At 38.4% G+C, this 14,597-nt stretch overlaps 1 protein-coding gene across 1 annotated transcript in view; it reads right to left on the minus strand.

Moving 5' to 3' along the window:
- Positions 1 to 1,781: 1,781 nt before the first annotated feature.
- RPRD1A (regulation of nuclear pre-mRNA domain containing 1A) overlaps positions 1,782 to 14,597 on the minus strand; it is a 73,073-nt gene continuing 60,257 nt past the window's right edge. Inside the window, exon 7 of the mRNA XM_063077184.1 lies at positions 1,782 to 5,275. Within this exon, the coding sequence (XP_062933254.1) occupies positions 5,126 to 5,275 (150 nt within the window). The 3' untranslated portion in view covers positions 1,782 to 5,125. The remainder of the gene's footprint in view (positions 5,276 to 14,597) is intronic.

Consider the following 14,597-nt stretch of genomic DNA (forward strand, 5'->3'; position numbering starts at 1 on the left):
CCATGGATGGATGTATATACATATAATGGAATATTCAGCATCAAAAAGGAAGGAAATTCTGAGACATGTTATATGGATGAACCTTGAAGACATTATGCTAATGGAGTAAGTCAGTCACAAAAAGACAAATATTTTGTAATTCTATTTATATGAGATACCTAGAGAAGTCAAATTCACAGAAATAGGAAGTAGAGAGGTGGTTGCCAGGGGCTAGGGAGGTAGGAAGTTACTGTTTAATGTGCACAGAGTTTCAGTTGGGGAAGATGACAAAGTTCTAGAGATGGACAGCGGTGATGGTTCCACAACAATATCAACATACTTAATGCCAGAGTACATTTAAAAATGGTTACAATGTTTAAAGTTCACCATGTGTATATACCATTATGTATATTTTAACTAAAAATAAATAAATAATTGTGAGTAGCATCCTTCCACAGTGGTTTTAGCTGATATGTTGCTTTTTAATTTGAATACTTGCATAATGTTAATTTCACTATAACCTGACATGTTATGCAAAATGTGGACTTGGTAGAGTTGCTACACAATATACCATTGTAAGAGGCAGCATCATGTAGTGGTTAAGGAGCACAGGCTTGAAGTCAAACTCAGAGCTGGGTTTGAATCTGAACTTCAACATGTGACTTCTTTTTCAGTCACACAGAACTCACATTGTCTTCGTTTTCCATATGTCAAACTGAAATAATCAGAGTATCTATCACATATGTAAGAGATATGCGACAGGCTTAGAACCATTCCTGGTGCACAGTAAGTACCATATTTGAGTGAGCTACCACTATTATATGTTAGACTATCATTTTGCCTTGTAGGGCATTGTTTCTCAAAGTGCAGTCCATGAACTACCTGCATCAGAATCATCTGGGTACCTTGTTTAAAATGCAGATTTCTGGAGCTATCCCAAATCTTCTGAGATAGAATCTCTGGATATAGGTTCTACTGTATAAAAACCTACTATTACAGAGCAGGGAAAGTGGATAGGAATGGGAAGCATCTGAATTCAGATAAAGTAACCAGATGCTTATCCAGGATTGGCCAGAGGACTACATTTTCCAAACTTTGTTGATGGTAAGAATCACAGAAAATTCTGACTCAGTGGGTATGTGTTCTTTTTGCAAATGCCCCCAACTGAGTCTTATAAAAGCTTGGCAAACACTGCCCTAGAGATTCCCACAGATTTCTAGTATTGCCCAATTTTGCTTTAAATTCAAGGTGTGGCAAATGGGCCATGTCCAGGAAGTTCAAAGTGCCTAGTAAATCTGTTTACTCCAAAGCTGTACTAAGCAGTAGGTCACAAAAGAAGACATGGTCTTGTTCTCTACCCATAAGGAACTTACTATATACTAAATTGTAAAACCCATACTTCATTATCTTATTATCTGGAATTGCTTAAATATTTTAAATCATGAAGCAAGGCATGACTTCAAAGTTGGTCTAGAGCAGTGGTTATCAGAATGTGGTCCCTAAATCGGGTAGCATCAGCATCCAATTGTTAGAAATGTAAACCCTCCGGCCTTACCTCAGACCTACTGAATCAAGCTCTGGGGGCGAGGACAAGTCATACGTAGTTTAATAAGCCCACTAGGTAATTCTGATGCTCCCTCAAGTTTGGGAACCACTAGCCAAGTCAAGTAATCTCCTTCAGAGTTTTTCTCTACCATAACACTGCTGAATACTTCCAGTACTTTGTTTCCCTCCCAGTCCATTAATCTCTTCCCTCCTCACCCCACTTCCAATGAATCAGATTCACAAAAATAACCTACACATTTCAAAAGAACATAAAACTTTATTAAGAACATCTTAAACTGTCATCAGATACAGCCAAAGAAATAGGGGTAAACAAACAGGGAAAGTTCATCTTCCCATGTGCTATTGCCACCTCGAACATACTCACATGTGGATGGCTGGGATTACAGTTGGCAACAAATGCTCTGTATAAATTCATTAACACAATGTTCCCCTGCTATACAGAGAAGAACTGGGTTTACACTTTAAAAAGTGTTGATATAGTGTAACAACTATGAAACAAGACTACATCTTTAGGAGTTATTTCTTAATAGAATACAAAGCAGTTTAGTAGCTTTAAGTTTTCATATCATGTAAATTTTTAGAATGGAAAATTCAGAAAGGACATTCTAACTTTCCCAATTAATTAATTTGTACTTTTGAGTTTTTTCTAAGGATTTCTCAAAACCAGTTCAATTAACTATACTTTAAAAGGTGAGTTGCTCATCTACAATGACAACTGACAACCTAGTTTTGTTCTTTTAATTTTGCAAATCAAGATTACCAGGTCATCCCAGCTTTTGTTGATTCCCAAGGATTTCTTATAGAAAAACTCTGATTCAGAGTGCATGTGAAAAGAGGTACCAAAATAGCTGCATCTCGAGTGGTTTTCCTCGAGGGGGAGATTGGCTACTGAGCACAGCTGATTTTCTCAGACTCCCAGTTCCCCTTTATGGTTCTTCTACTTACTGTAGTGATGGAAAGAGCAGAGGGAGTGCCAGGGAATTTGTTTAAATAGCCACTCCAGACAGCTCTTTGCACTATTCGTGGAGAAAAAAGTGATGGTATCCATTCAAACCACAGTACCCCTCCTGCAAGTGTGGTGACATGCTTTTCTCTTGAAGGGCCAGGCCAAACTGCACTCAAGGTTGCATGATTTGCCTCAGATACACAATGGAGAAAATGCTCATGATTTAGAATTTGGTATTATAGTACCACCATCTAACCCCTTTCTCTAGAAAATTTAGTCTTCCTTTCAGAAAAGAAGACAATTTACTGCTAAGGCTTACCATGTTAACTATCATAAGGCTGAAAACATGACTTCTAAACCAGACCATATTGTTTCATGTTCAATTGGTGAGTTAAACAACAACTGAGGTTTGTAGAGGATCGGTCAAGGGGTGGGATTCATGTTTTTGAGTACTACGACATCACAAATCTCATCAAGCTCTTTAAAAAAATAATGCATTTTTATCATAAATATTTTGAGCAGATACTGGCATTAAAATCAGTATCCAAGTCAGAAGTTTGTCTTAACTGGTGAAAATATTTCAACAAACTTTGAAAAGACTTCGAATCTTCCCAGGAATACATAGTTTATAAATTAGTTTTAAATGGAAAAAAATACTTTTTGAATGGATAAATCACCACTTCAGCAGATCATAAATAAGGTCAAGATAATGAAAATAAGTTAACATACACGTGTTTGCTTTCACATTAACAACAACATAAACTAACTTGGTATACTTTCATAACAGGTATAACCAGGTTTTATAATTGTGCATTTGTTACCTCTCTCCCCCTTTGCTGAATCTTTTTCTTCCATTTCCTATACCTAGGGATGGAGGTACACAGCACAGGCAGACACCCCAATGTGAGAGACTGGCTGCCGCACACCATTTCCTTAGTTAGAGTGACATACAAATGTTGGTCGGGATCCACTATTAGTAATTTGTCAACCACATTAGAAGTTGAGCATTCATGTTTAAGCGGATTAGATTCCCAGGTGAGCTTTCAGTGGTAATGTTCACCGGGAGCCTAACTACTACTGTTTCTGGGAGAAAATGTGCCCTAAGTTCCAAAAGTGGACTAAAACACTGGAATATAAGCCATATGTGAATGGGGACTACTTATAGGTGTCTCTCTGTTTTGGAGAGAGTTCAAATTGTTAAAAGCACTGTTTCCAGAACTATTGGCTATTAAAAATAGATGTTTGCCTTCTCCTTCACATGTAAATTCATTTTAACTGTAATCTCTAATACTGAGTAAAAAACAAAGTGAAGCCATTCAGACCAGTGAGACGTAATTGACTCAAGGGATTTAAAAGATGTTTTATTTACTATCTAATTTGAATCTGCTGACAGCAAGGAAAAAAAATGTCTAATATGTAAAGCATGAATGAAAAAAATGTTTATCCTAAGTTATCGTTGAGTACAAATCCACAGCTTAACAATGTGATTTAAAAAGAAAGCAGGAGAGCATGCAACTGCTCTATCACACAGGGTCAGAAGTGAGAGGTAAAACTACATTTGTTTTGGTAACTAAATATACAAATATAAAATTTACCAGACCTACCCTGTAGTGTAGCACTGCTTAATTTCCAAATATATGGTCATTCAAAAACCTTAAGGAAACAGTAAAAATGTTTCAAGCTACTTTACTGAACAGTAATGAATATTGTGTTCTTGAGCTATGAGAGCTAAAAATACTACTGTTTTTAAAGTTATATGGCTAAGAGAATAATAAAAGTATCATTATTTCATGTCTCTTTTAATCTCACAGATGGCATTTTGCTGAAGGGATCAATTATGTTAAAAGTAGACTGATTTTGACAAATAGAAACCAGTTCCAGAACCAAAGTTGTCCTCTTGGTAGAATGTCAAAATTTATAACATTTCCAAAGCATTTTCATATTAATCTACTCAATCAAGGGAGTCCTATTTAACACTCTTTTTATTTTACATTGGCAGTTGGAATGGAACTCTTACAGTACTACTGGGGAAAAGTTCTCTAGGCTTTCATCTGACCTTCGAAGTGGCATCCATGTTTAGTGTTAAATTACTGACCTCTACAAAATAAGGAATCAAAGGCCTGGAAAGGCACAGAACCAATAATTTGGTTGGGAAGAAGGGTGAAGATCAAGTTGGAACATTATTCCCTTCTACAATCAAGTCTTAACTATACCATAATAAAGTCTCAACCAACTCTTGCTTAGTTCTTCTCCTTTAGGAACTACATAGTATACAGTGGTTAGATACTGAGGAAAATAAACAAAAAACAATTGAAAATACACACAGAAATAGAAACATGGAATTTCTCACAAGGCCCTGGATCAAAAAAATTTACAAAAAGATCTTTCGAAAATAACCAGTATTTGTGAGCTTATTAATACACAGCGATCATCACTTTGTTTAAACTAAGTCATGTTACCTTACCAATAAAATAGTAAACTAACCAACAATTTAAACAATTTTATAAATTACTTGTCATTTCTTTTTTGTTAGTGTTACTCTCTCAACAATATACAAAAATAACACTACAAGACTATCCATCTAACCTTTCTCCATCGCTTGCAAAGTTCTGGGCCCTGGATAGAGACTGGTCATCAATCTTCGCTGTAGATATCTCCCGCAAAGGGCAGGTGCATATGGCTGCCAGTGACATTGGGCAATCGAGATAAGTCTGGCAGGCTCTGGATCCGGGACCTGAGTTCTTTGCGCACCAGGGAAACTCTGGCTAACTTGCGCTTGTATTCCTGTAACATCAAAACACTTTCATTAGCACTGGGAGGTTCAAAGGGCTATCCAGCTCATGCACTGAATAAAATCTGGTACTATATTCAATTAATGCTGAGTAAAAAGAGATTATTCCAATGTGCGGGTTTTAGGATCAAAGGAGGTGCTTTGAAAATATATAACTAGGTAAGATCTATTATTATTATAAAAAACCAAAATCTTCAACTGCTGTTTCACACCTGTAGGAAGAAGAATAACATATTAATATGCTTAACCTCAGCAGATAAAAAAGATTACATATTTATTTTCACAAACCTAAACTGAAATTTAGCATTTTTTTCAATTGTGAATGTTGGCAACAAACTATGGGAGTGTTATAAGTACCTGTAACTTCATCTCCAATAGAAACTGGTTGCTTCATATTACATTCCAGATTTTTACAGCTCTCTGAAATATTGGTTACTTTTACCATTACTTTTAAATTATGGTAATTAGACCCTCCTGTAAATGGTATTCAATGTATTAATAAAGAAACATATTATTGCACAAATTTTATTATTTTGATAACTGTACTTTAATATAACTTGTTTCCTTTGTAATGTTATGCATTTTAGTTTCTGCATTTAAAAACATTAACTTTGATGGCTGGCCAGTTAGCTCACTTGGGAGAGTGAGGTGCTGATAACAAGGTCAAGGGTTTGAATCCCATTAACAGCCAGCTGTCAATAAATAAATAAATATATATATATATATATATAAACATTAACTTGAGTAGGAGTCCACAGCTCCACCAGACTGCAAAAGCAAAAAAAGGTTAGAAAACTATGGGAACAGTAGCCCAAGGAATCAAAGACTGGAAGTATATCAAGATCATCTTTGGCTTTGAGGGAATAGCCCATTTTCCGTAGTTGGAATGTCTCTTTTTAAGTGAGGGTTCCAGACTTCTACATGGGGAAGTAGAGGATCCTTCTATACCCCATTACCTAGTGAAAGTAGGGCGTAAAGCAGGGAATCTAGAAATTACATATTCTTCCTTCTAGAAAGACTAGAACCCTTTCCCTCCCTCTGACCAAGACATCTCATAGATGAGACAGAGCACATGAGTAATAAGGTTTACATTTTGTGTAGACAGCTTACCAACCAAGAGCCCCTTTGCACCAGTGTATCTCAATCCTGGCAGCACATCAGAACTACCTAGGAAACTTCTGAAGAGAACTCACTCTGATTTTTCAAAGGAACTATAGACCCCACTGCACATCAATTAAACAAGAATCTCTGCAAGTGGGCCCAGAGCATGTGAACTTTGTAAAAAGCTCCCAAAAGGACACTAAGCATAGCCAGAATTGTGAACCATTTCTTTAGTTTTTTCTTAAAGAAAATGTAACTTTATTATTTTTTACATTCTAGGATGTTGTTGCAGAGCAGTTGGGAGGGAGGGGGAAAGGGGAAAGGGGAAGTAAATGGGATGAAAGGAGGAGGGAGGAGGAGGGGCAGTATTGAGGCCTGTGGCACCCCCTCATCCCCACATGGGAGACTGGGGGGCTTCCAGCGGTGGCTTGGTCATTGCCAGGCTGGGTGCACATGTCGGGGGTGTGCGGCAAAAGCCCTCATTCCCCAACCGTACCAGCTCAGGAACCCAGGGCCTTCTTGCTGCAGCTTGGTGGTTATCACTGGGCTGGTTGCACATGTTGTGGGGGGCGTGACTGAGGCCTTCAGCCCCAGATCAGGAGAGCCCGGGGCGCTTCCTGTGATGGTCACCTCTGGGCTGGCTGTGTGTGTTGGGGGGGTGTGGCCAAGGCCCTCGTCCCCCACCCTTGGGATTGGTTGCGGGTGTCAGGGGGCACTGCTGAGACCCCTGGCCCTCCCCTTTTTCTGGCTTGGTAGCCCAGGGGACTTCCAGTTCTTCTAGGTATTATCAGGTGTTCTCTGGTGAAATGAGACCTTTACTAACTGTGCTGCAAACACTTCCCATTGGACGGGCCATGCACTGGTTCCTTGTGATGACTCACCAGCCTCTGAGTGTTTCCTTTCTTTCAGTTGTTGTGGCTCCTTGCTCCTATGTGTGTCCACAGGAACCCTATTAGTGGTCTTGCTGGCCTGGGGGCCTTCTCCCCTGCCGCCTCCAAGCAACTTCATCCAAAGGGCACAGCTGTGACTTTTGCCAGCTCCTGCTCCATGCGCTCAGCAGCTCCAGCCTGGACATGGCAGGGGCTCGAAATGGTCAGAGAGGTTTTTTCTTTCTCTCATCGTGGCTTCTCCCACCTTCATGCACTCTGTAGTTCTCTCCTCCTCCTCCCCTAAGCTCTAGCAGCCTCCGCTTGGCTGTTGTTGCTTTTAATAGTTGTAACTTGGTTGATTTGTGGGAGAGAGTGACACTGGGGACTGTCTATTCCACCATCTTGACCAGAAGCCAGCTGAAACTTCTTTTTCTGTTTACAGTTTTAATGCCCAGGATGAAATAAAATAGTGAGGTTTCTTTGTATTATTGAACCTCCTCTTTTAAAATATAATTACATCTGGTAAGGGATTTGTCAGAATTAGTAAAACCCAACTGCTCTAAGGGAATGAAGAGAGGGAGAAGGATTCTAATGCACAGGGAACTGGGCACATGGGCAGACAAAGCAGGTAATGTTGAAATCTAGAAAAATACAAGGATATCCCTGGGCCCATGAGAGAGGTGTCAAAGTTTGCCACGTCCACATGTCTTTGCATTTCCAATCTATCACGAAGGTCAAGATGTAGTAAAAGATAGTTCAACAGGGATCTATAATCTCAAGGTATGATTTTTTCCCTCTTTCTCTCTCCCCTCCACCAGTGATACACATTGGAACACCAGGTAGGTTTCAACCTGGTAGCTCAGAGTGGCAATACAAAAGATAGGCAATGGGGTATTTCACATTCTAGATGCATATTTCTCAGTAGGATCTTGTTATACACCTCCACATTTAGCACGCGTTTCTTCTCAGAATGCAGTGGTATGATAGAAAACACACATCTCCATCTGCATCACATCTGTGAACCCCACTGTTCTTAGGTGACTCACTCTTGAATAATAATACCTAAGGCACTTTGGAGTCAGCCTGATATATTCAGATACTGTTCATACATGCTCAAAGGGAATTTACTCTCTGCTCCTCTTGGAGCTAGATGTTTTGGGAAATGTCATACGTGCCCTTAGTGGTCATTACTGCCCACCCAATTTCTAGTTCCTAGCAGCCAGCTAGGCTGTTTGTCAATTATTAAGACTTATCTTAACTCTTTGATTCAAATGATATTTGGCAACTGAAAGCCTTCAGCCAGTTGGTATATACTGCAAACAAAGAATCAGTAAAAATAAACAAAAGCTGCCATTTATTAATGGCCAGTATATGCCAGGCATTAAAACATGAAATCATTTAATCCTCTCAATAATCCTATGAGAAGAGGAAGGGCCCTTCATAGGCCTATCCTTCAAATCATGAACAAAAGAGAACAAAATACGAACAAAAGTAGTAGTCAAATGCTTTCTGCTTACTGTCACAGTCAGAGTTTCATTCTATTCTAACAATAGAGGATTTAAATAGTTGTGGTAAACTGCCTGATGTTAGCCTGAAAAAGAAACCAGATGAAACTTTATACCTCTCTGACTGTATGATCCAGGCCATAGTCCTAAAAGTTTTAAATTGCCTCACTTCTTGGGGTCTAGAAGAGGCCCCAAGATTACAAAGCCTAGTTCTTATGGCAATGATGCTTACAATATATATTTATTACTTTGGTCCTTTTTTTTTTTTTTTTTTTTTTTTTAAAAGATGACCGGTAAGGGTATCTTAACCCTTGGCTTGGTGTTGTTAGCACCACGCTCAGCCAGTCAGCTAACTGGCCATCCCTATATAGGATCCGAACCTGTGGCCTTGGTGTTATCAGCACTGCACTCTCCCAAGTGAGCCACAGGTCGGCCCAGGTTCTGATGTACAATACTATTAATACTTCCCTTAGTTCAGAACCATCACTACACAATGTATGTAAATTCCTCTTTCAAAGCTTTTTTAAAAAGTGTTGTGACTGCCCATTTACTCTCCTCTCTGACCCACACGACTGTAAGTGTTGTGATGGCACTCCTGACATATGACAGGTGCATATTTATTAAGCGCTGCGAATACATCGCCGAACAAAACAGATTAGGTCTCCTGCCTTCACAAAACTAACATTTCAGGGGGAGGGAGGCATAAAAATATAAATATTATTTCAGATATAAAACCAACAAAGAAAATAAAATTAGGCAATAGGAGAATAAATAGAGCAATGTGGGAGGAGGGGCTAAGGCAGTTTTACAAATAAATCAAAAAAGAGGGGATCAATGGCTCAAAATTTTTCTTTTCTTTTTTTTTTTTTTTCTTAAAAGATTACCAGTAAGGGGATCTTAACCCTTGACTTGGTGTTGTCAGCACCATGCTCACCCAATGAGCTAACCGGCCATCCCTATATGGGATCCGAACCCATGGCCTTGGTGTTATCAGCACCACACTCTCCTGAGTGAGCCACAGGCCGGCCCTGGCTCAAAAATTTTAAGTTTCAGAACCCCTGATCTAGAGGAGACTGACTTCCAGAATGACAGTGTGAGGAGCTCCACTGACCTGCTCCCCAGTGAAATATGAAAACTAAAAAACCACAACCACCATTTAAAGCTTCTGGAAATGGTCTTCAGGGCAAAAAACAAGTGAAGAAACATCTATTCAAGAAAATCTATGAAAACTCAATAAGAATGGCAACAGCGTGTGGTACCTGAACCAACACTGCTCCTTCTCTCACCCCTCCCAACTCAGCAAGGCAGAGACTCCACTCCAGACTACTGCAGCCAAGCACAAAGGAATGACTCTACAAAACTCCCAGTCAGAGGGCTTCATTCCCAGAAAGAGCAGAACAGCAGCATTTTTCATCCTGTCCCCAGCTATCTGGTGCTGAAGCTAAGTCCCAGGCTACAGCAGTTAAGAGCCTGGGGGATCACTTCTCCTGTCCAGCCCCAACAGCCGTTCTTCCTTGGATGTGCAGCATTGAGAACACTGGGGCCCTGATAATCCCTCACCCCTAAGTCATAAGGTGGTGGTTCCATGCCAGGAGAGGAAAGCTGAGACAGCTTCAGGCTGCTGTACCCCTCCCCTTCACAAAGAGCTCAGCTTCTAGAGTGGGAACATCACTCAGAGAAAAGCTTGCCATTGTACCCACCCCCAGTTTCAGAGTCCTGACTCACAGATCTGGTCTGAGGGAAGAAAAATGCAGTAAAATGGATACCTCCTAATTTCAGAGTAGAATAAACACGAAGCAATCCACAGAAACATCATCTAAAAAGTATGGAAAGTCAAAAAAAGAGAAAATCTTGAAAGGGGCAAGAAAAAAACAACCATATTCCTTAAAAGAAAACCCCAGTATTAACAGCCAGCTTCTCAGTAGAAACAATAGAGGGGAAAAGACACTAAGATAAAGTGCTCAAAGAGCTTCCCACCAAGAATCCTAAATCCAGAAAAGCTATCTTTCCAAAATGAGGGCAAATGAACAACTTTCCCAGATAAACAAAAACTGAGGGAATCTGTTGCTAGCAGAACTGCCTTACAAGAAATAATAAAGGAAGTTCTTCAGGCTAAAAGCAAGTGACCCCAGACAAACAAAGACCACCAGTAAAGGTTATTATTATGAATTGAATGTGTATCCCCATGCTCCCAAATCCATATGTTGAAGCTCTAACCCCCAATGTGACTGTATGTGGAGATGGGGCCTTTAAGAAGGTAATTAAGGATGAGGTCATAAGAGTAGGGCCCTAATCCAACAGGACTGGTACTGTTACAGGAAGAGAAAGTGACATCAGAGCTCTCTCTCCACACACAAAGAGGAAAGGCCATGTGAGGGCACAGTGAGAAGAGGAGAAGACAGACAACCGCAAAGCAGGAAGAGAGGCCCTCACCAGGGACCAACTCTGCCGATACTTTGATCTTGGACTTCTAGCTTCCAGAACTTTGAGAAAATAAATTTATGTTGTTTAACTCACCCAGTCTGTGGTATTTTGTTATGGCACCCTGAGCAGACTAATATAGTAATTATGAAATTATAAAAGACTGTCTAGATGCATATTTTTCTCCTTTCTTCTCTTAACCTATTTAAAAAATAATTATATGAATATATATTAATGTACTCTTGGCCTATTACAAATAGGAACATAACGAATGTGTAATGTTTTTGCCAATACCAGCACAAAAGGAGATAAGTAGGAGAAATACAGTGTTAGGTAAGGAAATGACTACAAATGGTAAAGTAATAATTATAACAATGTATTGCTGGGTTTGTAACATCAATAGATGTAATATGTGTAACAATAATATCACAAAAGGAAGTCATATATAGTTATATAGGAGTAATGTTTCTATATACCACTGAAATTAAGTTAGTATAAATCTGAAGCTGATTCTGATAAGTTTAGACATATACAGTAACCCTAGAGCAGCCATTAAAAAAAACCCTCAAAATATAGTGGCTTTCCCACCATATGCTTCACGTACTACAACTATAATCCAACCCTTCAAGAAAAGTACCATTCATATCCATTCCTGAATAACTCAGTAATTATCCTTAAGCAACTCAGAATACCTGCTCTCCAAGTTCTTATACGAGAATTCAATAGCAAATGGGTTGTAATTTCATATTTGAAAAAGGTTTACTTGGAGAACTTCATATTTGAAGTTTATTAGACTCCCACTTAAGTGTGGGCTGTCTGTGGTGACTGACTTCCAAAGAGTACAGTATGAAAAGAGGAAAAAAAGACTAACTTTACAGTAGTGAAACCTGACAAACAATACCTAAACGAGGTGATCAAGTTCACAACGCTGGTAAGTCATGTTTATACTGTAGTATGCACCCTTGATGTGAGATGAAAATGGCACTCTACTTCTGTGGTCTTCCTCCCCAAAACACATAACTCCAGCCTACCTGTGAGAAAAACATCAGACAAATCCCAATTGAGGCACATGCTACAACCAGCAGACCTCAACACTATCAAGGTCATCAAACATGAGGAAAGTCTGAGAAACTGTCATAGCCAAGAGAATCCTGATAACTATAATGTGATCCTGCATGGGATCCAGGAACAGAAAAGGGGCATCAGGTACACATTAAGAAAATCTGAATAATGTATGGCCTTTAGTTAATGGTAATGTATCAATACTGGTTCTCTAATTAGTGAACCACTATTAGTATCATACTAATGTAAGATGTTAACAATAGGAAAAACTGGATGTGGAGTATATGAGAACTCTTTGTACCATCTTCATAGTTTTTCTGTAAACATAAAATTATCCTAAACTAAAAAGTTTATTTTTAAAAAAAGTCTAATGGACAAATAAAATATTTTCAAGCTATTATTCAAGCTATTTTGCATACATTCTTAATATTCACAAAAATCCTGTAACATAGGTATAATGTCTCCATTTTATAGATGAGAAAACTGAGGCTTTAAAAACTGAATGTAAATTGCTCAAGATTCATTAATACCAGACACCATATAACATACTATTCATCAAATTTAATGAATTATAAACTAATAGATCTCAGTTATTCCTGGTCAAATGATATAACATTCAATATTCAATAAGATGATACAACAAAAAACTATTTGAGATGTTTTGCAGAATAGCATTTTTATTAAATTATCCACATTGTGATGTGGATTGGGTTAAAATTATCGCAGATCTATAATTAAAGATTCCAAATAATATATGGCTATAAAGTTATTAAAAAATAATATATCAAATTCTGTACTCTTAAGCCCAGACTGAACACAAAATTTTCTTGAACCCAAATATGATACAAATTCCTATTTTAAATCTTTTGCTCAAATTATTTCTTCCTTATCTGTTCAGGATCCTTATCCAATTTCTTTCCACATTTCAAGTGCCAGCTCAAATCCCAAACTCTCCATTGAAACTTCCCCAGTTACTTCTTCCACACTGAACTTTCACTACCACTTTTTGACCATGTAACGATGTACTACTTTGACATGCTATTGATTATTCATGTATTACACATACAAGATATACTTTTTAAAAAGTGATGAATGAATGAAATGCCAAAAAAAAAAAAAAAAAACAGGCAGGGGTGGGGGGAATTCTAATCATTTGAATGGTTAAAGCACTTTCACATACATGTATATACATATATATTTCTTAAGATATTAAACACTCATAAGCAAGAGAATATAGACTTTTTATTCATACAATGACTTAGCTACATGATTTTAAAAATTATTTTTGGAAAGAGGAAGATGTAACAAAATGAAGAATTTACCAGATTGTCTTTTCTACTACAAACAAATTAAGACCATTAAAGAAGACCACCTTTGCACCTTTTTTCTCTACAAATTCTGCTCTTCTTTTCATGTTATCCAATGCTGGTAAATCAATATCTATTTAAAGTTTTTAAGCTGAGGCACAACATAAAGTCCATAACTATTAAGTACATCCTTCAATCATTATATACATGAGTATGTGTGTATCCACCTATGCAGCCAACACTTGATCAAGATATAGGCTTTTTCAGAACCCCAGGCTTCCTCATACCATCTCTCCCAACTTTTTACCACTATTTTCCACACATCAATTAGCTAAGTGCCATCTTTCACAATGTCTTTACCACATGAGTCACCTATACTATTATTTACTCAATATTTCTACTTAAATCAACTCACTTTCTAACAGATCTTTAAGAAATAAAATGCACGAAGTCACAGGTTCATTGTGCTAGTTTTGATTCTGACTCACACATCAAATTAAACCTAACTAGGGGCTGGCCAGTTAGCTTAGCTGGATAGAGCGTGGTGCTGACAGCATCAAGGTCTAGGGTTCAATCCCTGTACCATCCAGCCACCAAAAAAATAAATAATAAAATAAATGTAATTATTAAAATAAATGTTCTCTGGCAGCACGTGGCATGTGTGCGTTTCGGAACCAATGCTTTCTTTACCTTATTCTTCTCAACTCTGTTGGCGGGAGTCCCTTTATGTCTCCCCCACTATTCTTATTCAAAAAGGCCCATATTTCAGTCCATAATTTACTGATTTACCCTTTACTTGCCAGTGTCATCACTGCCACCCTAAAGCTTGCCATCATCTCAGTATTTTGCAACCCACAAGTCAGTTCTTTCAGTTCCAGCTTCATACCAAGGCTCACTTCCACTGGTCATATCCAAGCCCTCCATTCTTCAAAATTTTACTCACATGTTATAGTCCAGGTAAATTTTCACTTTGTTTAAAAACCCTTCCCCTGGGCCGGCCTGTGGCTCACTCGGGAGAGTGTGGTGCTGATAACACCATGGCCACGGGTT

The sequence above is a fragment of the Cynocephalus volans genome, chromosome 13 (assembly GCF_027409185.1).
Source record: "Cynocephalus volans isolate mCynVol1 chromosome 13, mCynVol1.pri, whole genome shotgun sequence".
NCBI classification, from domain to species: domain Eukaryota; kingdom Metazoa; phylum Chordata; class Mammalia; order Dermoptera; family Cynocephalidae; genus Cynocephalus; species Cynocephalus volans.